Genomic DNA, 26,024 nt, shown 5'->3' with positions numbered 1-26,024 from the left:
CTTATTTTTCCTGCGGGTATCACTGTAAACTAATAGATTGAAGCTACATTGAATAGAAACACACCTGACATGTTGATATTTTTATTGATGGTCAGTTTCCCCATCTTGGTCAGTGACACAGCTCGTAAGGGACCCAGCTGGGGTCTGAAACACTGCCACCTTTCGAGGTAGAAAGTGGCAGGTGGGAAAAGTGATGTTAAAATACTGACCTCAAATGAAGTAGCCTAACAATGGCACCTGACAACAGAGACACAAAGCAAATGCAGCGCTAGGGATCGAGGAGGCTGTTAATAACCAAGAAAGTAATTCACTAGGAAAAGAAACAGTTCTGAATCCGCGAACTTCTAACATATGTAGCCTCAAGATAGAGAGGAGAACTTGATGGACTTATAAGGAGAAATCGGCAAAACCCCACAATCATGGGAGATCTAGACATACTTCTCAGTAGATTGATCAAACAGAAATTAATAAGGATATTATAAAATACAGTTTAAAAAGGTGATCTGAGAAAACCTGTACATCCCATTTAGAGAATATGCATTATTTTAAAGCATACTTTGAAACTTAGAAAAACTGATCATCATTCATATATATTTTTTAGCTCACCAAGCAGGCATCACCCTATACTGAGATAATCGCTATCAAATCTAATTTTATAACTTTCTCTGGCCATAATGCCACAAGATCAGAAGTCAGTCACTCCCTCCCCTACAACCACTCTGAACTGCTTTTTTTTTTATTTTAAAATGTGCTTCTAATTATTCCATGAGTCAATGAAGACCGCAAAATAGAAATGCCTAATTATTTAAAACTGAATGACAAAATAATACTGCATATCAAAACTTAGGAGATGCAAGTAAAATTGTAATTTCAGGGGAATTTACAGTTTTAAATGCCTATGTTGGTGAAGAAGAAAGGTACCCGTTAAGATATTGTTTTAATTGTTCAACTTAAGAAGTTTGGGGGAGGAAGACAGAACAAACCTAGTAAAAGTAGGAGGAAAAAATCTGATGAGTGTAAATGCGTAGAAGACAAAACATTGGAATGGGTCAGCCAAACAGTTGGGCACCAGGGTCACCAGGTGCAACAGGGCATGCTTCTTGTTTCTTGTCCATGGGCACAGCAGTCAAGAGAGGCAGATGGCGGAGATGAAAATATCACTTTATCATGCATTTATTCATGATAAAGAGGGTATAGGACTTGGTTGGTGTGAGAGCCAGCTGTGCCCACTGGCGCCAGCCCCCGATGTGGATGGCGTTTGATGCAGGTGGAGGTTGGCCAGACAGCAGCAGGCTTTGCACCTGGGGTGAGCCCTCGCCTCTCTGCATGCCTGGAAGCACATCTTGGACTGTTGCATTCTCTCCTGTGGGCAGATCTGAAAAGAAGAGAGTGGGGAGGAGGAGTGAGCAGCCTAGTTAGTTAGTTAGCTCAGTTAGTCTATTCCCCATCCCTAGTCAGTTGAGCTGCTCTCGCTGAGAGGCACGGGGGCTGGGCAGAGAGAGGCCACAGGAGGCTCCTTTGCATGGAGGTGTGAAGCCAGGGAAGGACGTGCTCCCACAGCATTTCCACTCACTGGCCTTCATCATTACGTTTATGGCCAACCAGGGGTGTGGCCTTTGTCTTTGGGGGAGGGGGCTGGTCACCACCAGGGCGGTTCCAAACTTCCTGAATCACTTCAACTAAGCCAACCACCTTTCCTTTTTCAGTCCTCCTGAGGCCTTTGGTAGACAGTCCAACTGATGTCCCCAGAAGGCTGTAAAATGGATCAGATTAATGCATTTGTCTCAAGGCTCCTCTGTACCCACTGCTGAAGACTCATTCCTTACTCTGTTTCCCATTCCAAATTCCATCCAGTCATTTTATCCAGCACAGCTCATCAGAGGCTCTGCAATGAAGTTAAATGATAACGTTGAGATCATTCAATAAAAAAGACCAACCACTTAGAGATGCTCCTGACTTGAATATAAACCCCTTTCCATGATGAATTTCCCAGAGAGGAATTAAAGTCCCCAAATTAAATTTCCTTGCAAGTTGAAGTCGAAAGAAATGAAACTCCAAAATCAAATTTTTCTTGTCATTATGAATTAAAATTCACAGTCCAGAATTCTTAAGTTGAAGTCTAAAAAAACCCCACCTGACTGATTTCAATTTCTTACATAGCTGAGTCTCTGCCCGGGCAGGTCTGGGCTTCCTTCAGCAGCCGCAGCTTGCGGGAGGGTTCTCTCTGGACAGGCACGGTTCCCTAGGGCCTTGGGAGTTGCATCAGTTCAGGACTGAGCCTCTCTCTCATAAGCCTCATTTAAAATATATTTGTTGTTGTTGTTGAACTATAACATGTGTACGGTAAAGACACAGATTGCCAGTGCATGGTTCTATTATTTTTAAAAATTAATAATTTTATTTTTTTAGATCAGTTTTAGGTTTACAGAAAAATTGAGTAGCTGGTACAGAGAGTTCCTGCAGGACCTCCCCCCACCCCAACAGTTTCCCCTATTATTAACATTTTGCATTGCTGTGACACGTCCTTTTTTGTTTTTTTTTTTTGCGTTTTGAGACAGGATCTTACTCTGTCACCCAGGCTGGAGTGCAGTGGCACAATCACAGCCCACTGCAGCCTTGACCTCCTGGGCTCAAACAATCCTCCCACCTTAGCCCCCACATAGCTGGGACCACAGGCATGCACCGCCATGTCCAACTAATATTTTTTTGTAGTTTTTGTAGAGATGGGGTTTTGCCATGTTGCCCAGGCTGGTGTTGAACTCCTTGGCTCAAGTGATCCTCCTGCCTCAGCTTCCCAAAGTGCTGAGATGACGGGTGTGAGCCACCATGTCTGCTAGTGTGACACATTTGTTACAGTTGATGAACCAGTATTAAAAACTTATTATGAACTAACTCATAGTTTACACTAAAGTTCATTCTGCATTATACAGTCTGTGATTTTTGACAAATACATGACATCATGGATCCACCATGATGGATCATACAGAATAGCTTCATCGCCCTACACCTCCCCTGCACTCCACCTATTCAGCCCTCCCCTTCTCCCCTGGCACTACTGTTCTTTTGACTGTTTCCATGTTGCCTCTTCCAGAACGTCATACAGCTGGAATTATATAGTATGTAGCTCTTCAAAACTGGTTTCTTCCACCCAGCACTGTGCATTTAAGGTTCCTCCATGGCTTTTTGTGTCTTGCTCACTCATTTATTGGATTGCTGAATGATACTTCATTGCACGTATGTGCCACAGCCTATTTTTGCATTCACCTCTTGAAGGACATCTTGGTTGTTTACAGTTTTTGGCAATTTTGAATGAAGCTGTTAGAAACATTTGTGTACAGGGTGTTGTGTGTACATAATTTTTCAACTCACAGGTAAATACCAAGGAGTGTGATTGCTGGATCATGTGGTAAGAGTATGTTTAGTTTTGTTAGGAATCACCATACTGTCTTCCAAAGTGGCTGGGCATTTTGCATTCCCACCAGCAGTGAATGAGGATTCTGGTTGCTCCATATCCTCACAAGCATTTAGTGTTGCCAGTGGTTTGGATTTTAGCCGCTCTAGCAGGCAGTGCAGTGGTGTCTTGTTGTAATTTGCAGTTCTCTAGTGACATGTGATGTGGAGCATCTTCTCATGTGCTTATTTGCCATCTGTGTATCTTCTTCCATGAGATTTCTGCTCAGATACCTGAACAGATGTCTTTTTATATTTTGGATGCAAGTCCTTTATCAGGTAAGTATTTTGCAAATGTTTTTTCCCTATCAATGGCTTGTCTTTTTATTCTCTTACCAGTATGTTTGGCAGAGTGAAGTTTTTCATTTTAATGAAGTCCAGCTCATTCCTTATTTCTCTCATGGATTGTGCGTGGGTTGTATCTGAAAAGCCATCTCTGAGGTCACCTAGATTTTGTTCTGTGTCATCTCCTAGGAGTTGTATAGTTTCGTGGTTTACATTTAGGTCTGTGATCCATTTTGAGCTAATTTTTATAAAAGGTATTAATTTTACCAAGTGAACACAACTGCGTAACCAGCTCCCAGCCCGGAAGGGGCTCTAGAACAGGATGCAGAGGCCTCCCTCACCGCAGTCCTTCACCTCCCCCGAGGGAACCACCCTTCTGAATTCTGCCACCGTAGATCAGTTTTGCCCCTTTTTTGGACTTCGGTGGGATCATGTTTTATGTTCTGTTTTGAATCCCACTTCTTTTGCTGGCCTCTTGTCTGTGAGGTCCCTGTTCTGTCTATAGCAGTAGAGTTTCTGTTTTCCTGGCTGTAGAGAAACCCAGTGTCTGGTGATTCTGTGATGCTTCTCCATTCAAACAGGCATTGGAATGGGTTCTAGTTTTTGGCTCTTCTGCGTGATGCTGCTGCGAGTGTGCTTTTGGTGTGCACGGCCGTTGTGTTGGAGGTGTGCCTGGGAGCTGGGTTGTGGAGCAGCACCTGTTGTTAGGTTTAGTGGATCTGCCAAGCAGGTTTCCCTCGTGCTGCGCCAGCTTCCACATCCATCAGCAGGAGACCGGCAGCCCAGACAGTGCCATGTCCTCGCCAGTCACATGGTGATCGCTGGTTTTCTTTGTTTCTTTGAACCGTCCTGATGTAGAGGCATCTGGTGGTCGGAGCTTCCTCGATGATACTGAGTGCCTTTCGCAGGCCTGCTGGCCTCGGGTATCGTTGTTCATGAGGCATGTGTTCAGGTCCCCTGCCCATTTTCTAGTGTGTTGTCTGCGTGTGTGTGTGTATGCATGTGTGTGTTTGAATTGATAGGCATTCTTTTCGTATCCCGTCACCAGAGTTAATAGGACATGTAAGATTTTAAAGCACTGGCCCCATACCCACCAAATTTAGACAAGCCAATTCCCAGCCCTGAATAATTGTCCTAAGGAAAATTATGTTCTCAGAATCCAAAATTTGACATTGCCAGAGACTCAGGTGTCTGAGTGAATGTGGGTAGATGGGAGAATGCCTTGGTTCTAGCTTCCCAGGCCTTTGTCATGTCCTGATCGGGAGGAAGATCCACTCAGAGAGCGGCATCTGAGGCGTGGCTGTCTTCCAGGCAGAGCTGCTGGGGGGCTCCTGCCAAGGCTCTGCACGCTGGTCTTCCTGAACTGAAGCTTCCCGCAGCCACGCCCGTGAGCCTGGAGGAGCCGAGGAGCCCAGGGCTCCTGAGAGTGGTTTTCTCCGTTTTTGGGTGTTTGAAGCTGTGAGTGGCCTTTCTTCTCATCACCTCTTCTTCCTGCACCTTTCGGGGGGCTCTGCCAAGGGTGTGGTCTCCCCTGCATGTGTTGGTTCCCTCCTCGGCCCTGGGCTTAGTGCCTTCAACCCTTTTTGTTTTCTTTGCTCCTGTCCTGGCCTTTTGCTTCCTAACATGTTCCTCTTGGTGTTTTTGTCTCGTGGGGCCCTCCTCAGTGTGAGAGCTGAAGTAATTGAATTTTGGATCAGCCAAGAGCATCTGTTCTTCCGAAGAACACGGTCCATTTCCTCTCCCTGGGCTCTCCCAGCCGAGAGGCATCTCCATCAGACCAGCCTCCAGTCCTGCTCCGGGCCACCTAGCACAGCCTCGCTGTCTCTTCCTTAGTGGGTCTCCTCTTACCCGGGCCCTCTGTAAGAGCCCTAATCCTATATGTCCCCACCTACAGAAACCGTGCTGTATTTTGGAACGTTGCTTAACTGTTTATCTTGAATTATTTGAAAGTAAGTTGTAGACATGCATGGTAACACTCTACCTCTAAATAAGCAACATGCATCTCTTAAAAATAAGGGTACCCTTTTATATATGTGCAATTCTAGTATCACATTTAAGATAACACAAATTTCATAGTACCATTTCCCCATTTGTCCCCCATGTATATTTTTTTGATCTGGGATCCAGCCCGGGTTCCTGTATTGTATTTGTAATTATCACTTTAATCTTGTAGTCGCCTGCATTCTTTTCCAGTGACACTGGCTTTCAGGAGAGACCAAGTGAGCTGTCTTGCAGAACGTCCCATGTTCCGGGCTTACCTGGTTGCTTCTTCATGTTGTTGAACTTGTTGCTTTATCTCCCATAGTTCCTGAACGCTGGGAGCGAGGGCCGAAAGCTCAGTTTGATTCTGGATCTCAGCATGAACACTTCATTGTCAGTGCTGTGTGCCTCACAGCCCACCACCTCAGGAGGCGCGAATGTCAGACTATCTCATTGTTACGACGCTGATTTGGTTGCTTGGTTAAGGTGCCCACCCCCAGGTTTCTCCTGTAGAAAGAGAGTTTTTCCCTTTGAACTGACTGAAGAATCCTTGGGGCTGTTTTTTGGCTTCATGCAAATATCTGGTCCCCAGCAACCTTCCACCTCTTGTTTTAACACCCTGGGCCAAGCTTTGCTTGTGTCAGTTATTGGTGTCTTTGAAATTCTATCATTTGGTCTGCTCTGCCTTTATTAGCTCACATTCTTTGTTAAAAAAGAACTTTCCTTACTGACAAGGGATGAACTACATATACGTGCTCCAAAAAGACAGGACAAAGGTTTAATTCTTTCCCTTTAATTGCCAGTTTTCAGAGTGAGAAGTCAGTGGAATAGTTAGCCCAGTAGTGGCGATCCCAGCGTTAGATGTCCGACTGTTTTGCTTTGTCTTTGGATGGTGGCTGTGGTCTCCTGCATCTTCATCGATGCGCGGGGTTGCACTCATTATTATTCCGGGAGCCCTTCCGGCCTTTCACCCACTCTGATTGGCCTTTGAGCGCGTCCTGCTTTCTGGAGCAGTGCCGGTTCCAGGCTCATCTTGTGCTCTCCCTGCCGCCAGCCAGGGCCCGTTTCTCTGAGGAGCCTGGTCTGCCTGAATGGGGATGACATTTCAGAGATCAGGATATGGGGTGCTTTGATTCTGGGTCTTCTTGCTTCAAAGCCTTTCACCAGGAAGAGCTGGGAAAATGTAAAACGTGAGTTCATGTTGATCTTCCTAAGTCAGATTTAGAATTTTTCTCATAAATTTCCTTATATTATTTGTATGTGTCTTAGACAGAAAATCATGGTTTCTCATCATGTATTTACTTATTTATCTTGCCTAACAACATATAGAATGCATTTTCACAATGACACTGCTGATGTTAATTGTTGACTTAATGTCAACAGTGCGCGTCCTGCCGAAGTCAGATTCTTCGCAGCTCCTTTTGGGCTCTGTCCCACCGAGGGTTCAGAATTGGTTTAGTGTGACCAAAAGCCCTCAAAATAATTCTTATCTTCAGTTTGATACTCAATATGATTCATTTGTTTTGATTTGTTTTCAATTTTATGTTTGCTTTCCTTTTTAATTTTTTTGGACTATTTACATGGTTGAAAGTTGAACACCATAGCCCAGTGTGTGCTCGGGCCTCCCTGCTTCCCTTATCCCCGCGAGCTCCTCGCCCTGCCCGGCCTCCTAACAGTAACCAGACTTTTCGTTTCTGGCTGATCCTTCCGGTGTTTTTATTGATTATTTTTTTCAAAAATAAGCAAACATTTACATTTTATTTTCCCTGTTTTCTAATTCAGTGGTAATGTACCAAATACACTCTTCTGCTCCCTGCTTTTTTCAGTTAACATCATAGCCCAAGTTTGGCTGCACAGACGTCACGTGTGCCTGTTTCTACAGTAGCTGCGTCATGCTCTGTGGGCTGCGCAGACGTGCCCGTTTCTACTGTAGCTGCGTCATGCTCTGTGGGCTGCGCAGATGTCACCTGTGCCCGTTTCCACGGTAGCTGCGTCATGCTCTGTGGGCTGCATAGACGTCGCCTGTGCCTGTTTCTACGGTAGCCGCATCATGCTCTGTGGGGTGGTGCTGCTGTTTATTCAGTCGGTCCCCTAATAGACGTTTGCGTCATTTCTAGTATTTCGCTGTCTCAGCAATTAGTAACTTTGGTTCTTTCTGGTTCTGGAAAGGGGATTATGGAATCATAGGCTTCAGTGGTGTTGACAGACACTGCCCCACACCCTCTGTCGGGTGCCGCTGCCTGGGGCTCCACTGGCAATCCGTGGGGCTGCTGGTTTCCTCTTGCTTGCCGTCAAAATGGGGCATTAACGGTTGGTATTTTTACAGTCCCATAGATGTGAAGTCCATCTTAATGCAGTTTTTTTGTTTTGTTTTGTTTTGCTTTTGTTTGAAACGAAGTCTTACTCTGTTGCCCAAGCTGGAGTGCAGTGGCACGATCTTGGCAAACTGCAGCCTCCACCTCCCAGGTTCAAGTGATTCTCCTCCTTCAGCCTCCTGAGTAGCGGGGACTACAGGCACCTGCCACCATGCCTAGCTAATTTTTGTATTTTTTAAATTATATTCTAGGGTACACGTGCACAATGTGCAGGTTTGTTACATATGTATACATATGCCATGTTGGTGTGCTGCACCCATTAACTTGTCATTTAACATTAGGTATATCTCCTAATGCTATCCCTCCCCGCTCCCGCCACCCCACGACAGGCCCCGGTGTGTGATGTTCCCCTTCCTGTGTCCAAGTGTTCTCTTTGTTCAGTTCCCACCTGTGAGGGAATTGAACCAAACATGCGGTGTTTGGTTTTCTGTCCTTGCAGTAGTTTGCTGAGGATGATGGTTTCCAGCTTCATCCATGTCCCTACAAAGGACATGAACTCATCCTTTTTTATGGCTGCATAGTAATCCATGGTGTGTATGTGCCACATCTTCTTAATCCAGTCTATCATTGATGGACATTTGGGTTGGTTCCAAGTCTTTGCTATTGTGAATAGTGCCACAAGAGCTAGGAGATGATGGTCCAAGACAAGGCTGCCTTTCCATCTGTTCATTTCTACTGTGTGTCTTTCTGAAGAATTTTAAAGTTTATGTCATATGGGTTTTGCTATTGTTTTGTTTTCTAATTGATTAAATTTTGTTTATCTTTACTGTCCCCTCGTTTCTCCTTGATTTTTGGTATTCTTTACTATCTTTCTATTTTTTTTTTTTGAGCTGTTTAATTCATTTATCTTAATTCTTTTGTTTGTATGGATATACCAGGATTCAAGGCTATGAATTTTCCTGTGATTACTGCCTTATGATTGTTGATACTGATAAGTAGTATTTTTATTATTATTATTGTTTCCAGAAAATCTGTTTTGATTATGTTTGCCCTTTGACAGAAAGTTATTTATGAGTAAGTTGCAAATTTGTTTCTTAAAAAATTTTACTTTTTTTTTTTTTTTTTTTGAGACTGGGCCTTGCTCTGTAGCCCAGGCTGGAGTGCAGTGGCGTGATCTCAGCTCACTGCAGCCTCCACCTCCTGGGTTCAAGTGATGGGCCTCAGTCTCATGAGTAGCTGGGGCTACAGGCATGCACCACTATGCTGGGCAGTTTTTGTGTTTTTTGTAGAGATAGGGTTTCACCATGTTGCTCAGGCTGGCATATTAATTTCTAGTTTATTGCATTATGTTAAGAGAATATTATTTGTATTATTTCTACTTTATAGAGTGCAGTTTTTTGTGGCCTAATACATGGTTAGTTTTTATTAATGTTCCAAATACACTTGAAAAGTTGTTTTCCCTGTCACTGGGGTGCTGCGTTAAGATTGATCCCTGCACCCCGCACCCTTGCCACCGTGGGAGTTGGCTACTCTGGTCTTCTAGATTGTTACTCATTCATCGTTGCCTGGATCTGCCTTTGAATGGAGAGTGGTTAGTTTCTACCATTACTGTGTTTTCTGTTTCCTCAACTCCAGAAACAGGATTCCATCCAGGCTGGGGCGCGGTGTTTGTGAAGGCGGTGCAGGAGGTGGGCTTGGGGAGGACAGGACCACTGCCCCTGGGACTCTTCTTAGTTCAGTTGGAGGCCGGCTTCCTGGACTTCTGAGTGGGATGGAAATGACACAGGGTGGACTGTGGGGAGCTTGGACCTCAGGGGTGGCCACGGAGGAGCCACTTGTCTCAGCTGGACAGGGAGGGGAGAGGTCTGAGGCTGCAGTGGGGAGAGTGCGTGCGTCCCAAACACAGCTCAACCCAATGGGACCCTCTGTCTTGTCTCCTGGGGCGCTCCTTCCAGTGCCCTGCTGGGCTGGCCCCCGTTCTATCACCACTATACCCCAGCACTGCCAGGGCCTTTCAATGCTACCATTAATTCACTCAGCAAACAAATGACTGCACCCCTGCCATGTGGGAGGCCCTGCACGGGGTAGTGCTGGGAGAACTGGACAAGCAGGGCCCCACCCTTAAGGAGCTCAGGGTCTCAAGACAGGGAGACACTGATCCCAGAGCTGACAGCATGCTGAGAGCTCCTGGAGTGGGGGGCGGGAGCATGCTAGGCACGGGGCCATCTTGGTCTAGGCTCCTCTGACCAGCCTCCCAACTCTCACCCACCGTCTGACAAGCCCCAGTGAGATGAACTTGGTACCTCAGTTGGAAATGCAGAAATCACCCGTCTTCTGCGTTGCTCACACTGGGAGCTCTCACTAGATGCCACAGTCCAGGCAGGGGTGGGGGCTGTGTGGCTGGTCACCTCTGAGGTGCCACATTGGTGACATGCCTGCCCTTGCTTGATGTTAATCACCAGTTCCTCCTTGGTCTTTGCCCCAAGATGTCCCCGTGAGCTCCTGCTGTGGCCAGTGCCGGGCCTGAGCAGTGGGTCCTTGCTCCACCCACTTGGGGTCCACCCTGGGCCCTGCACTCTTCACTCCCCCTAGGTTCCCTGTCCAGACACATTGCCCTCACTCCTTGTCCTTTGATCTTGAGAAATGCAGATGGGATGTGGTCCGTGGTCATCCTGTGGGGCTTGAGGTGGCTGGAGCCTGGGTGGAGAGGACCTGTGGCCAAATTTCAGCCTGGCTTGGGGCCTGGCACTGGAGGTGCTGAGTAAACATTCGCTTCTTCCTCTGCTCATTGGGGGCTGTGGGAATGTTGTCACCATTATTGATAGAAAGAGAAATAGTGTTGTTTTGAAATGCTTCCCACCATTGCTGTTCCTCGAACTTTAACTAAGGATGGTTCCAATGGCATTTTTGTCAATTTAGAATTAATGATAATGTCACTTCAAGAAGATGAAGGCAGGGGCCGCAGTCCAGTTCCCATCTCTTAGCCTGATGACCAGGGCAGACCCCGCGGGAGGAGCCCGGGATACCCACGGGGCAGGTGCTGTCCTGCTTTAGGGCCAGGAGAGGGGCTGCTGGGTATCCCACACATCATTTCTAAGCCTGATCTCGGTTTGAGCTCTGTCTGTGTGTGTGAACATGCCAGTTTTGACAGCAGATGTAGACTACATTTTTTCTTAAATTCTACATGCCCAGAATAATAAACTCCCCAGCCAGCCTCATAAGGACATTTGTTCCCATCCATCATAGGCTGTTACAAGGACTTGGTGAAACCATAAATCTTATTTTGGGAGGAGTTTATTGTTTCTATGCGAAAGAAATGTAGTCTTCTGAACATGACTCTTCATTCCGTTAATTTGGATATTTTATGATATTTTTGATTAATGTGTTTATTAACTGTAGTTATGACAGAAGCAGAAATTAGTAATCATGACCAGAGCTGAAATCTCTTCCAAGTGTAAAGATGATGAATGACTCCAGTTACTTTTGGCCTCCTTTGGGGCCTCTTTGACAGGGTCTCCTGGCTTCCAGCTGAGGTACATGGTGGGCCCTGGGTTCCTGAAGCCAGGTGAGCGGCGCTGCTTTGCCCACTACCTGGCCGTGCAGACCCTGCAGATCGACGTCTGGGACGGAGACTCACTGCTGCTCATCGGATCTGCTGCTGTCCAGATGAAGGTAGCGGCTCTCTGGAAGGACAGGCACAGTGGGTGCTGTGTCCCTCACGGGACAAGTCATGCTTCCAGCATCTGCTTGGAAGGAGCGGGCGCTGTCCCGCTTAGGACTTGGTTGGCCTTCTTTGTTCACTTATTAAAAATAGTGCTGCATTCTCTGTTTCTTGAAAGGAAAAGATTTTTCACTGTCTGAATTCTATAATGCTAGTTATTTGCTCAAGAAACTCTTAAGATCAAACTCAGTTATCTATTTCTCCTGCAAACTGACCTACCAGGCAGTGTCACTTCATCTCCTTCCATGTGGTGAATGTGGTGAGGGCAAGTGCATCCGAGGTGGGTTGAGGATGAATGAATGGATACGTGAATGACTGGGGTGTGCAGTGTGACCTTATTCCTAAGGTCAGTGACGTGTTGTGCTTTTCTCATTCTAATGAAAATTAGAATCTCTTTTACTAATTGTCCTTTTCTATTCTCCTCGTATACTAAAACCTAAATCCATGGATTCTTTCACTCATCCTCCCTGGGATTCTTCCCAAGCCTTCTCCATTGTATGAAGGGGACCCCATGACAACTCTTGGGCCAAGGACTGGGGCCAGTTTCACACACTACCATGGTGTCCTGAGACTTCTCTCAGGCCACGGGGCAGAGCTGGGAGAGGATGTGGCATCATTATTGCAGCCCCTGAGTCTCTGAGATTTCCCCACTTTTCTTGAGTGCCACAAAGCTGCTTTCCTTCTGGATTCCTGACACGGCTGAACCCCTGGGGCTTCCCGTCTTAGCCTTGTCCTCTCCAGCAGCTGCTGACACCTGAGAAGCGCGGCTCCTCTGCTCCTTCAGCTGCGCTGTGCTCTCGGGGTGGGGCGAGGTGGGGGTGTGGGAGTTTTTCCAGCTGCTCTTCCTCTGAGGCATGGTCTGCTCTTGGCTCCCTGTGTCTGACCGACTGATCCAGGCTCCATCTCTCTCCTTGTGACTTCTAGAGGAGGGGGATGCTCCCCAGGTTGGTGGGCGGTACACAGAACGTTCAGGGTGGGGTCTGCAGGTGGCAGGGACTCCGCAGGGCTTGGCTGCTCTTCTCATGCCTCACCTGGGGCCTCTGTTCTTGTTGGGGTCATGGCATGGGCCCCACAGGGTCATCATGGCCTTTGCTTGTCCATCTCCCATGCTGGCTTTGATGTCCCCAGGGCAGGACTGGATGTTGACACCACAGCATCTCTAGCACAGGCCTCAACCCCAGCAGGCACTGCATGGTGGGGAGGCACGAAGGAGGCAGGCGGTGTGGGAGGCAGAGCCGGGCCCCGCTGGGCACGTGTGGGGCGGCAGTGGCTCCCCTATCATGCCCAGCCGAGCCTTGTGCCCCCTTTTTGCTGTCCCACCTGGAGACGGAAGCCATTTGATCTCCCCCTACACGAAGAGCCCTTTAAACAAGTGCCGTTATGCTTGTTGACATAGACTTGAATAAATTAAATTTAAAGCTTCACTTTTCTAAAATAAAATCTTGTAACTTTAAAACTTAGGTAGAAAACATGAAAAACTGAGATGATCAGAGAGAATCCTCTGGACTCCAGATCCTGGGAGAGTTAGGATACTCTGGTTAGCCTTTGGTGGACTTACTTTCTGCAGGCGGGGCCAGCTTTCATCTCGTTTGAGCTCTTCCTGTTGCGGGTTGCTACGGTGGCTTTTCCTTCTGCTAATCACTGCTGTGGACTTCTTGAAGTTCAATTTTACCCCCATCTTCTAGCTGATTTCCTGGGGGTGCTGGCCGTAACACGTTGCTACGGCGATGAGAAGAGTTTCCTCCAGGGACAGACGGCTCCTGGGCTCCTGTGCTGCTTTCAGTGTGAGCCCCAGCCCAGCCCTAGAGCAGTTCTGTTTTTATCCTCGTTTCTGGTGGAGAAAACAGAGGCCCAGGGTCACGCTGATGATAATCAGGGCAGAGTCTTAGCCTAATTCTGTCTCCGGAGCTTGTGCTCTTTACCATCCTCTTCTCCCCAATGACGTGTTCCCGGAAGTAGAATTCTGATGGCGCCACCGTGAGGGCCGCAGGCGTGCAGAGCCAGATGGGGTTTTGGCCCGAAGGCTCAGCCAGGTCTGTACTTCCTGAAGACAGAGGGCACTGTGTCCCATGCCCTTGGCTTCACAGTGCATCAGCCTTTAAACCAGTCGCCATTGGCCATTTTGATAATGATTTGGGAGGAAAATGGTGCCTTGTTTTCATTCGTATTTCCTTGCCTCCTGGAGAAGCTGACATGGTTTCTTGTATTTGTTGGCCGTTCTCCAGAGGAGACTTCTCATATCTTCTCAGTTTCCCAGTGACTGAGGTTCCGGAATCATCGATGTCTATGCAGTGATCGTATGCAGTGTAGACGAGTGTGGCAAAGCGAGCAGGGTCTGCGGCGACCGGAAGCCCCCAGACCCACAAGGGAAGGGTCAGGTCTGGTGTCTCACTCCCAGAGACAGGCACTTTTGTTGCTGTAGAAATTGGAGAATTACAAAATCTGGAACCTCATCTGCTCCCACACTGCTGCTTATGTGAGAGGAAGCACCAGAGCAGAAAGGGCACATGGGGAAGAGTGTCCCAGCCACACCTGGGGCGCAGCCGTGAGGCCGTTGTCATCCCCAACACACCTCACAGCATTGGCGTTCAGGCAGAGCACTGAGCCGTCGAATCTGATCAGCAGAAGAGCCTGTGGTCAGGAAAGTCCTGCTGAGGCCCTGCCAGGTCTGAGGCTTCCTGCTCCCACCCTGCCCTGAGCAACTTCAGCCTGACATGCAGATCCGGGCCAAAGCCCAGCCCAGGGCTCCTGGTGGGTCCCTCGTGCCCCACGGCCCCTCCCTGGGCCCCACAGGCCGCTACCCCAGCCATGCTCCCTGGCCCAGGGAGATGGAGGAGGCATTGTACCCTGTACCCTGTGCCATTGGCCTGGCCTGCCTCCCCGACCTTCTCTGCCTCCCCTGCCCTCTCTGTGCATGGCCTGTCTTCCTCCTGAGTCCCGTTCAGGTTTGCGTCCTGGATTCCTCGCTGTCCCAGACACACTTGGCTGAGAGTCCTTTGCGTTGCTTGGCTGCCCTCTTTCCCGCTCTTGCTTCCTGTGGAGGGGAGGATCCTCCAGGGCAGCTGCCAGACCCACTTATGCCTTCCCAGGGCCCAGTGGTATTTATTCAGTGGGTAAATCCAGTCGTACTTTACTTAAGACTTTGTGAAAAAGACCCCAGTAATAAGAACCCCTGCTTTAAGACGTTGGCGCCTGGCTCGCCGCCCCTCACCCCCCAGCGTGGCGCAGGGTCTTGTCCTGTGCACACCCCCTCCTGCCCACAGTGGCTTTCCTGGTGGGTTGGGGAGCAGCCTCCACCTGCAGGGCTGGTGGAAGCAGCCCAGGGCTGGCTCCAGCATCTGAATGCGCTTTTCTCCTCTGCAGCATCTTCTCCGCCAAGGCCGGCCGGCAGTGCAGGCCTCCCACGAGCTTGAGGTCGTGGCAACTGAATACGAGCAGGACAACATGGTGGTGAGTGGAGACATGCTGGGGTTTGGCCGCGTCAGGCCCATCGGCGTCCACTCGGTGGTGAAGGGCCGGCTGCACCTGACCTTGGCGAACGTGGGTAAGATTCCCCAGCCTTGTGCCATTTCTCCAGCGGCCGCCCAACCCCTCTGGTAGAGTGTGGGTTCGCTCGGGCAGGGGCCGCATCATGGGCTTCACGGGCCCAGGAAGAAACTGGCAGAATTCTCACCAGCTTGGCCATGGAGGCTGTGTCCTTGGCCGCTGAGTCTGTCCTGGAACAGTTGTTTGCATTCTGAATTTCTGATTGGGGTTAGAGGTCATCAGTCATCTCGGGCTCTCCTGCATGTTGTTGTTTGGTGCTATCCCTGGAGGATCTCTGGGACAAGTCCTCAAACACGGTGACCAGGACAGAGACTTCCCTGTGCCTCATGATGAAGGACAGACAAGGGAAGTGTTCCTAACTTCCCTGCAGCCGGGGGGAGGAGAATGGAGAGGCACACTTCTTCTCGGCCCAGCACCATGACTTTATAGAAAATGGTGCCCTGGGATTGCTCGTTAGAGGGCCTGAGCAAAGCCCTGGACTTCACTCCACGCCCAAGACTGTGGCGGGTGGGACAGGTGGGTTGGGTGGCTCAGGAGAGTCCCGCCTGGGACATTCCAGGGGCTTCGACTGAGGCCTCTGCTGGGACAGGGGCTGCTGATGGGACGTCAAGGGACACAAGGCTGGGTGCCTGCCTGTGCACATTTCAGGGCAGAGGACCGATGTGGGACCCTGTAGGGCCAGTGACAAGCTCACTGAACCTCCCGAGGGTCTTCTGGAACGTTTGAGATTTTTCAGGGCAGAATTGAAAGCACAACAAAACTAAGCCGTGTGATGTTTCTGAAGCTGAGTCTGTCTGTGTGAGATTCAGACTTCTCTGCTATTTTATTAGGGAATTTTCCACTCGTCAGAACCCAGCCTGACTGTAAACCCCAGAGCCCCATGGGCCACATCCACCCGGCGCTGGCAGCTCAGAGGTTGGGGGGGCCTGGCGGAGGAGCTCGAGTGCATAGCTCGTTAAGTTGGCTTGGAAGCTCTGCCTGCCTGTTTACGAATGTAGATCCAAGGCGGCCTGGAAAATAGACAATATGGACACAGCAAAACTCAATTAGGTTCTGGAGAAATAAATGAGCCACATGTGAGGAGCAGGCATTATTCAAAGGCTCATGCAACTAAGGGAGTTGCCAGAAGCGTTCTGCTCCGAGACTGCGTTGGTTGTTTTTATATTTAATTCTCCAGCCACCAAATGTGCAGTGAGTCCAGGTTTTAAAATCTTATCTTCAGAAGAAAGATTGCCTCCATTATATGTTATCTCCAATTGTCATTTTCATACTTTGCCTGCAAGAGAGAGATAAGCTCATAGGAAGGGGAGGCTGAGATAGCCAGCCTGGGAGACTCCGGCGCCGACGGGAGAGGGGGAGGTTTTCACAGAGGACAAATGCCACCCGCAGCACTCTGTGCATCAGTGCAGCGAGCCTGGCTCTCCTCCGTCAATTCTGCATTTTTTGGAAAAAAAAGGTGTTATGGCTTTTCTTTCTTCATAAAACTGGCTATTCTGTGGCACAGTAGGCTTCTCTGCCAGCAGTGTGGGTGCTGGCCATGGAAGCCTGTAGGTGACCGAGTGGGACGGAGCCTGAGCCTTGGCCTTGTCCTGGATTCTGCTCTGGGCCAGCTGCATTCACAGTGCATGTTCCTGTCTGAGGCCGCACAAGGAAACCTTTGCTATGGCTGGGGACACGGGCATCTGCCAGCTGGGCCCAGGGCTCTAGGACTCTGATGACGGGGAGAGGACTGCCCTCATGCTTGGTGGCTGCTCTGCTGACTTCCTTGGCAGCCTCTATTGCACCATCTTTTGGTCAGCTTTTGTCGTCCAGGACAGCAAGCACCAGATTGCTTTCTTTGATCCCAGTGATGTTGGTTGTGGACTAGGACAGGGGTTCAGCTGGGGGCTTGGGTGTTACTTGTGTTCTGTGGCCCTTCCTCGGGGAGGCAGGCATCAGGACAGATGGCCCCACAGGCCAAGCATCTGTGTTCTCACGGGACATCCTAGGAGAACTGGGTGGTGATGGGCTCTGACACATGGCCAGGCTGTGGGGTCACACAGTTGGCGGTGGCAGGCTTTGCTCCAGCTGCAGGGCTGCATCGGGAGCCCTGTATGTTTGGAGGGAATTCCTGCCCTTGCAGCAAATGTTTTGGTGCGGGTGTAACCTGTTTCATGGAAGGGGAAGAAAGCCTGCGCTAATTTAACATCCAAGTTGTGCCCTGATGAAATGCAGTGCCTTTGCTGCTTGTACCCTTCTTGAGTGAGCATGCAAGTGTAAATTCAGCTTGCCTGGTTTATTTTCCCATGTGCTCTAAGTATAAATATAGTAAGAGGAAACGATCTTGAAGCCCAGCAGGGTTCCGTGTCCTGCTGGTCCCACCTGCTGCAGCCATTGTCATCATTAGGTGTCCTGCGAGCCTGAGCTCCAAGAACGCTGGTCGCCTGCTCCAGGAGCTGTCCGGACCCAGCTTGGCCTTGCAACACTTTCCATGATCTCTCAGTACTTCTCAGGGTGGTGCATAGTACAGGCTTAAAATAGACCAGTGCCCACTTCAGTCGGATGTGGGTGGACCAGAGGCCTTCTCGTCTGCGATTCAGGGAACCACTCGCTGTCAGATGAAGGTGGTCGAGAAAGCTGTGGAGCATTCTGGGCTGCCCCGGGTGTAGGATGAACCCACTGCAGCCCACAGTGAATGGAGGTGCTGGGTGCCTGAGGCTGAGGCCCCTCCTTCTTGGAGCAGGTCCTCGGGATGTGACAGAGAGCTTGCCAGGACTGCCAGCCCATGAGCTGCTGCCCCTGCCGCGAATTCCTGTGGGAAGAAACACACACAGCAAGAAGCCGGGACAACTCTGAGCTGGTGAGTGGGAAACTGAGTCTTTGCGGGTGGCCGGGTGTCGTGGATTTTCTCCGTCGTGGTCGGTGACCGAGGTGTGTCTCTCTTGTGAGGCCGTGACCTGGGGTGAACATCGGTGGATTTCTCCCATCAGTGAGGGCAGGTGACCGAGGGTGAACAATCGGTGGATCTCCGGTCAGTGGCCTGGGTATTGATTTCTCCCCGTGGTCAGGGGACCGGGTGAACATCGGTGGATTTTTCCGTTATGTGAGGTCGGGTGAGGTTGGTGTGGTCCCCGTCAGTGAGGGCGGGTGAACGTCTGTGTCTCCCCTCATGGAGCAGGCGGTGGTCTCCCGTCATGTGATGGGTCAGGTGAGGCACTTTCTCCCCGTCATGTGGAGGGCAGCGTGGCCCGGAGCGTGAACATCGGTGGCACTTTCTCCCCGTCATGTGGAGGGCAGCGTGGCCCGGTGCGTGGACATCAGTGCCGGTGCCTGCAGCTCTGGCCCTGGCGCAGGCAGGCTGGGCTGGTTCAGGCTGCTGTCCCTTCCTTGCCCCAGCCTGCTTGTTTGTCTGCCATTTTCCCACATGAACCTGGGAAGTCTTTGAGGACCCCGATCGTGGCTTCTTTGTGGTGGTCTTTGCCCTCGAACCTGGTGCCATGGTGGAGAGATTGATGAAAGCGTTGATAAGAAGCCTGAGTGCCCTTCTCACCCGGAGCCCTGTTCTCCTTGGGCTTCAGAAGATACAGCCCATGGGGCATGAACATCTGTTCACGTGAAGGAGTGCTGATCTGGGTGCCTTTCTTAGAGACGAGGATCTTGATCCTGTGACCACATGTTGTCAGGGCCAAAAACAGATTCCTGGCAGGCGAGAGGAAGGTGTTTGGGCAGAGGCTCTGCAGCCTCCACTGGGAGGGTGCAGGCTTTAACTTGAGGGGAAGCTGGAGACCCCTGCGAAGCATGTGGGAGCAGAGGTGGCCATGGCAGGCCAGCACAGGAGGGAGGGTCTGAGAGCAACAGGGAGAAGACCGAAATAGCCCTTGTTCTAGGTGCTCGTTCTCAGGAAGCCGGTTCAGAGTGAGGACTGAGTGGACGCTGCAGGTGCCAGGAGGTGGTTGGTAGCCCAAAGGCGGAAGCACAGTGTAGGGTGTGCGGGCGACGCGGAGGCTGTGTCTTTGTGGGGATATAGCAGGGACCTGGGCCGAGGGGGAAGTCAGCACGGCTGTCCTGCTGTACAGCACGGTGCTAACGTCGAGGTCAAAGAGAAAGAACAGCAGGCGGGGGTGTCAGCTACTGGGACATTGGCAAGAACGAAATTAATTCCCCTGGAAAGAGATGCTGGGTAAGTGCGCCACTGAGAGATGGCTGGGTAAGTGCGCCACTGGCCTTTCTGGTTGCCAACTGGGGCGTGGGAGGAGGCAGCCAGCCTTCCCATCCTTCGTGGTGACGGCCGTGAGCGTGGCTGTCAGAACCTGGCCTTGAGGGCCGAATTCTCAGCACAGGTGAGCAGGCGGCTTGACCCCCACAGCTGCCCAGTGAGCTTTCAAGCTGCCTCCAGGGACGGCACTGAGCCAGGAAATTCTGCATTTGTGCTCGTGCGCAGACGGGAGGAGGCGGGCAACGCGCCAGTGCCTTTGCCACAGTTGCTTTTGGAGCTTCAGTTTTGAAAGAACTTACGAAGACTGAAGCAGGGACAGATGACCAAGAACAGCTCCAGCCTGCAGGAGGTGGCAGGAAGGACAGCCTGGCTTGGACTGAGATCTGGAGAGGGCACTCAAGATGACCAAAAGAACTTAAGAATTAGGAGAATGTGAGTTCTTTGAGGGCAGCAGGGACTGTTCACTGCTGTGTCGTCAGCTTTCCATCCATCTGTGAAGTGAAGCTCTTCTAGAAGTTTTCTAGAGATTGATTCCAGGCAGTTTGTGATTTCTAAATCTAGCCTCTCTCTACCAGCACACTGGAGCCTTTGCCCTCAACAGCCCTTTTTGGGGGCTGGTCTGCTGTCCTGCCAATGTCTTTGGTGTCGCCAGCTGCGATTCAGTATCTGGCTTTCAGGTCCTTTCCAAAATCCAGGCACTGTTCCCTGGGGTGTAGAGGGGCTGGACTCAGGTAGAGCAGCTCGGAGATCTGCCTGGCTCCCTTGGGAGGACGGGCACTCCCTTTCCAGCCTCAGCTCAGAACCATTCTAGAGAGACACCTCCGTCAGCCAGCTCCGGTTTTGTCACCAGGAGAACCTGGGTTGGACGGAGGATATGGCTCACCTCCGCAGGTGCGTGCGCGTGGGCGTGCTCCCAGTACTGGGCTTGTCCTTGAAAACAGCAGCTCCTGACGGGCAAGAGGGGAAGGAACCTGGCGCAGCAGGTGGATCTGCCGCAGCTGAGGAGGGACCTGGCCAGTGTGGAAACCCCTCCCTCCCTTGGGGCTGAGGGTAGGCAGGAGCGAAGGGATGCAGAGAGGCAGGAAGCCCAGGGGAAGGGGTTCCCGCTTTTAACAGCTCCCAGGAAAATGGTGAGGACATCCCGGGCCCGAGGGCACTCGACACTGCCTCGTCGGAATTAAGGAAATTGATGGCACAAGCATTTTGTGCGCACCCTGGGTGGTTCATTTTGGGACAGAGCTTCGTTGGCGGTGCTCTGCCTCACCCCTTGGGGAGGTAAAGGCCACACCGAGGTTGTGGGTCCCATCCTCGAAGGAGAGTGTGCCGTGGGCAAGCACGGCTTCCCCCAGGATACTCAGGTTTGCAAGTTGCAAGTTTGCAGGGCGCCACACCCGCCGGCCTTGAGACATGCTTGTCCCGAGGCCACACTACTTGCTTGCCAAAGGCTTCTGTTATGAACACAACTCTGGTGAAGGCTCCAGTTTGTGGGGGCTCTTTCACCCTGGGTGTGTGTGGAGTCAGATATTTGCACATGTAAATGCACACAGGCCTCTCTCCTTGATCAATGCGGCCATCAAGAGGCCGAGGTTGGAGTTTGTCAGGCAGCCCACCTTGCGACCCAGAGATCCAGAAGTGAGAATCCATGTGCAGCGAACTGTGAGTGCCACATGCTTTCATTCATCACCAGGAAATGGAGGCTGCCGCTGACACGTCAGGAGAATGAAGACCTAGCTGAAAGTTCACAGCAGAACAAGCTCCCACCTGTCTCTCAATTGCAAAACATTCAAAACAGAGGCAGTGGGGCCTTAGTGTGTCAGGGTGTAGATGGGCCATTTGAAAGCCACAACCGCTTATGTGGTGGGTTGATCTGTTTCATCAGATTCTCATTTGGGGCTAGTGTCTTATGTTGGGATGTTTTTCATTTAGGTCACCCGTGTGAACAGAAGGTGAGAGATTGTAGCACATTGCCACTGTCCAGATCTCGGGTCATCTCAAACGATGGAGCCAGCCGCTTCTCTGGAGGCAGCCTCCTCACGAGTGGAAGCTCAAGGCGTGAGTTGACACTGTTGGGCCCATGTGTGGGTGGGTCGTGAGTGGTGGGTGAGAGGTGGAAGACTGCATGTATGTGTGTGTGCATGTGTGTGTGTGTATGCGTGTGTGCGTGTGCACCATTCGTGGTGCTGTCAGTGCCCCCCTGCGTCTAGGACGGGACTGTGCTATCCATGTGCGGGTGGGTCATGAATGGCATGTGAGAGGTGGAAGGCTGCGTGTGTGCACGTGTGCGTGTGTGTGTGTGTGTGCACCATTCGTGGTGCTGTTAATGCCCATCTGCATCTAGGGCAGGACTGTGCTGTCCATATGCAGCTCGGTGCCCTGGCTGGATGCCCCTGTGGACCCACAGGCCCCACTGAGCCACCACATTGATCACACTCTGGTGCTCTAGGCTGGGCTCTGCAGGCGACTGTGCTGTTTGGAGAAGTGGGAACCCTGCCAGTGGCATTTGTGTCTGGTTGGCTGCTCATCTACAAGGGAAGGAGAAATGAAGAGAAGGTCAGGATGAACAGAGACTGATTTTCAAAACAAGCTGAGGTCCCCAATATTGTGAGCAGAAGAGAGAAGCCAGTTATGGAGCTTGGGAAAGAAAGACCTGGTTTTGAGAGGGAAAGACCTGGGTTTGGTGAAAATGTGTTTCACAGCAGAGAGGCTCTGAAGTTTTTCTATCCCCTTAAAATTTAAGGCCTCGCAGACCTGACTATAAAGTACTTGTCATTTGAATTACAAGTGGGAAGTGCTCTTTAAGGAGCATTTTCCGCAGAGGTTGCAGATCATCTGTGTGAATTCAAAGCTGCCATGGGCTTTCATGTGTTGCTGGGCCTTGGAGCTGTAGCTTGTTAGAGGTGGGAGGGGCCCTTGGGTTCCATCCTGCAAGGCTTCCAGGATCCCAAAAGGCCCCTGAAACTCTGGGTAAACTTGTACGTTCTCTCTGGGAGTGGACATGAGGGGCTCAGAGGGATTCATGATCCAGGCAGGGTAGAGTCTGTTCTGGGCCAGCTTCCTCATTGTAATTTTGAAGAAACTGAGACGAAGAGAGGTCAGGTGACTTGGCCAGTGCCGTGGCTAAGGGGTGAACTTGGTTTAGAATCTGGATTCCCTGCCCTGGGGTCAGTGCCCTTCATCCTCAGCTGGTCCCACAGACCACCTAGAGTACGATGGAGAGCCAGCTCCATAGAGAGAAGTCCCTGAGCTCCAGGAGCCAGGCTGAGGTTATTGATAAAACCCTGCCTCCAGGCGCAGCAGGTCAGGAGCTCAGCTGTCAGGGAGCAGGAACCCAGAATGCCTTGCTGAGACAATCAGAGGTCCTGAGGTCAGTGATCCTCCAGACCCTGTTTTGCTCAGGACCAGGACAGGAGGTGTCCCTTAAAAGCACATGTCTCACCCATGGGGCAAGGCTCTGCAATTAGCAAGTTGCACGAAATTTTAAGAAGGTTCTCAGTGCTTCGTGCCTCACCCCAAGTGCAGTCTCACGGTCACTCTGTAACTTCGTTTCTGGTTTCATTGGGACCACGAGAGGTATTTGTTGGGGTGATGCAATCTGAAAACTTGAGCTCATGATAAACGCCCCCCGCCCCCCCGCCCAGGCCCCAGGTCCCTCCACTCACGGCCGTGGCTGCAGGTAGCTCAGACCAAGCCTGTGCCTGAGACTTGTAAGAGCCACTCGGGGCATCTGCAAAGCAGTTCGCTGCCTTTAAAATTAGATGGTGGTGAGGGACCTGACAGTGGCACCTGTTTCCTTGTGAGAAGGAGTCGGGGGTCACTTGCTGCCCACCGTGTGGAGGCTTCTGCAGGGGATGCCCACACCCTATATAAGTGCAACCAGGCTGAGAGAGCTTGGGCTGGCGTTGGTTTCTTGTGGGAAGTTTCTGCTGGTGCCAGAGAGTGAGGAAGGACCCAGGCCCTAAGCTGGGGTGCCCCTCAGCTGCCCTGCCTGTGCCAGGCTGAGCGATTGTCTGGGAGCCTCATGTGTCAGCCTGTGGCGTGGCCTGGTCATGCAGCACAGCCCCACCCGACACCCTAAGCCCCTGCTCTGTGTTGGAAGGAAGGGCCTGGCCCATCCAGTAGTGGCTGAGCCTTTGCCTGCCAGTGCTTGACCCTGTTCAGCTTCTGTTTGTTTGCTAAACGAGTCATTGTGTGTCCCTGGTTTGAGTAGGGCCACTCTAAAGGAGGCGGGCTGTCCTGGGGGCCAAGCAGTACAGGGGCAGCCAGGGCGGAGTTGAGAGCAGGAGCTTGGGGGCTGGGCGTGCTCTGAGCTTCATCCCCCGCCCCCCACTCACTGAAGGCCTCCTGCCAAGAGGGCAACCCCTTACCCCCATTCCTGATCCGAGGGGCTGAGGCCGGCAGCCCTGGGTGAAGGCATTAGTGGGCCCTTTAAGATCCCGAGAGCGTGGGCTTCTAGAACATGGCCTTCTTCCCCTAGAAAACCCGCTGGTGGTGTGTTGACAGCGTTGGATCTAAGGGCCAGAGTCAGAATTGCTTTTAATTTGGAGGCTGAGGAAAGGAGGGGATGCTGTGGAAACCAGGGTATAAAATTATCATCTTTATCTGGATCTCAGAACTCTGCAGATTGGAGCTGCAAGAAGCAGAGCCATGCTCTTGAGCTCCCTTCCTGGATAGGTGGTCCTGGGAGGCCTGCCCCGGTGTCTGCTCCTGGAAGGCAGACACTGCACATCCACCTGACTCCCGCTCTGATGCTTTTGCAGGAAAACACGTGGTGCAAGCACAGAAGCTGGCAGACGTGGACAGTGAGCTGGCCGCCATGCTACTGACCCATGCCCGGCAGGGCAAGGGGCCCCAGGACGTCAGCTGTGAGTCGGATGCCACCCGCAGGCGTAAGCTGGAGCGGATGAGGTCTGTGCGCCTGAAGGAGGCCGGGGGAGAGTTGGGCCGGCGCGGGACGAGCGTGTTGGTGAGGGTTTGTTCAGCTGTCACTGTCCTGGGGTCTCCACGCAGACGGAGTCACTGTGCACGTCTCTCCCTGCCTCCCACATGATTCTCTCTTACCTTCCTCCCAAGTCCTAGGGACAGAATATTAAAAAATCGGACTTTTTCAGCCACCGGGGGAAATCTTTAAGTGAGAATTATCTGGAGAGCTTTTAATAAAAGCCAGTTCTTGGGTGTCACCCCTGGAGATTCTGATACTGATTGGTTTGGGCTTCAAACCCGGAGCCTGGGTTTGAAGAAAGCTTTGCAGGTGATTCTGAGGCTCCCCGGGGTCTGAGGACCAGAGCTGTGAACAACTGACATATCCTGGGTTGTCAGTGTAATCGTTCCGGCTAGAAAAATTCCCCTTTTTGGCTGAAAATCTAAATAGAACTTTTAATATTTTGCTACTGAGAAGTGGGAGGTGAGAATGGTTGTACCTCCTGGGCTCATAGAAGTCGGGAACCACGGGGGCCTCGAGAAAGATCTCCTGAGAGTCCCCCTTGCAAGTAGGCAGGCCAGGGTCTGAACAGAGGTGTCCCTTTTCCTGACAGTAAACTCAGCAGGGCCGCCACTCAGCCTCCCTGCCAGCAAGACCTTGGTGCTCAAAGGTGGATGCAGACGCCTCGGTCCCTGCCTAGGCTCAGTTCAGTCTGATGGGGTGAGGAAGAGGCATGGTGAGAGAACACGGGGTGGGGAGGCCTGGCCTGAGCCCACAGGACTGGTGGGCTCAGTGGTCAGGGAGGAGGGAGGGACTAGAGGGAGGCCAGGGTAGGGCCAGGGCATGGCTGGGGCCTCCTGCCAGGCCTCAGGACACCCACCCCACCTCCCTCCCTTCCCTTCCTCCCTCCCTCCCAGCTGGCAGGGCTTGAAGCTGTGGCCTCTGGAGGCCCCCAGCCTGGATAACCTTAGCTCTGTCAGCATGAACTTGGAATTGAGGAGCCACTCTCAGCCCTAGCCCTATTTCTCATCCTAACTCATGTCTGGCCCCGTCATCCAGCACAGCCTGTCAGAGGTTCCACTCCTGAAAAGCTCTGATGATAAAATTCTGATGGAAGCCCCAAGTGTAAAAGGCCAGCTCTGATCCCCCTGCAAAGGAACAGCCAGAGCCTTGGATGTTGGAAAGTGAATGTCCAAAGTCATTTAAGTCAGAAATCAAATTTTGTCCTCACCTTTTGAGTTAAATCCTGAAAGCATTAAAGTCAGCCCATCTCTCTGACGCCTCAGTCTCCTCTGTGTTAGACAGAAGGTTCCCAGCACCTGGCTGTGCGGCTTCTTGGAGTAGCTGCAGGCCAGCTGACTCCCTGGCATGGGGAGTCCAGCCTGAGATCTTGCAAAGCAGCCTCTACTGGGCCTCACTTTTTCTTGTAAGGCCCACAAGAAAAACAAGCCATTCTCCAACCTGTAGAAGCCATGTGTGCTGGCCAAGCCCCTCGAGTCCCTGGGGCATCAGAGCAAGGGGGTGGCTGAGCCTTGCTGAGGCAGCGTGCTGCTTGCCCGGACTCTGACCCGGTGTGACTGAGACTCAGCAGGCCGGGGGCATGTCCTTTCCTGT

At 51.3% G+C, this 26,024-nt stretch overlaps 1 protein-coding gene across 1 annotated transcript in view; it reads left to right on the top strand.

The window, feature by feature from the left end:
• Window positions 1-26,024, top strand: part of NPHP4 (nephrocystin 4) — a 139,537-nt gene that overhangs the window by 101,199 nt on the left and 12,314 nt on the right. Inside the window, exons 15-18 of the mRNA XM_058444381.1 lie at window positions 11,542-11,702; window positions 15,115-15,295; window positions 21,419-21,544; window positions 24,250-24,455. Of these exons, the coding sequence (XP_058300364.1) occupies window positions 11,542-11,702; window positions 15,115-15,295; window positions 21,419-21,544; window positions 24,250-24,455 (674 nt within the window). The remainder of the gene's footprint in view (window positions 1-11,541; window positions 11,703-15,114; window positions 15,296-21,418; window positions 21,545-24,249; window positions 24,456-26,024) is intronic.

Source organism: Hylobates moloch, unplaced genomic scaffold (genome assembly GCF_009828535.3).
Source record: "Hylobates moloch isolate HMO894 unplaced genomic scaffold, HMol_V3 SCAFFOLD_9, whole genome shotgun sequence".
Lineage (NCBI taxonomy): Eukaryota > Metazoa > Chordata > Mammalia > Primates > Hylobatidae > Hylobates > Hylobates moloch.
The sequence above is the reverse complement of the archived record's forward strand: the minus strand, read 5'-3'. Positions and strand labels throughout refer to the sequence as shown.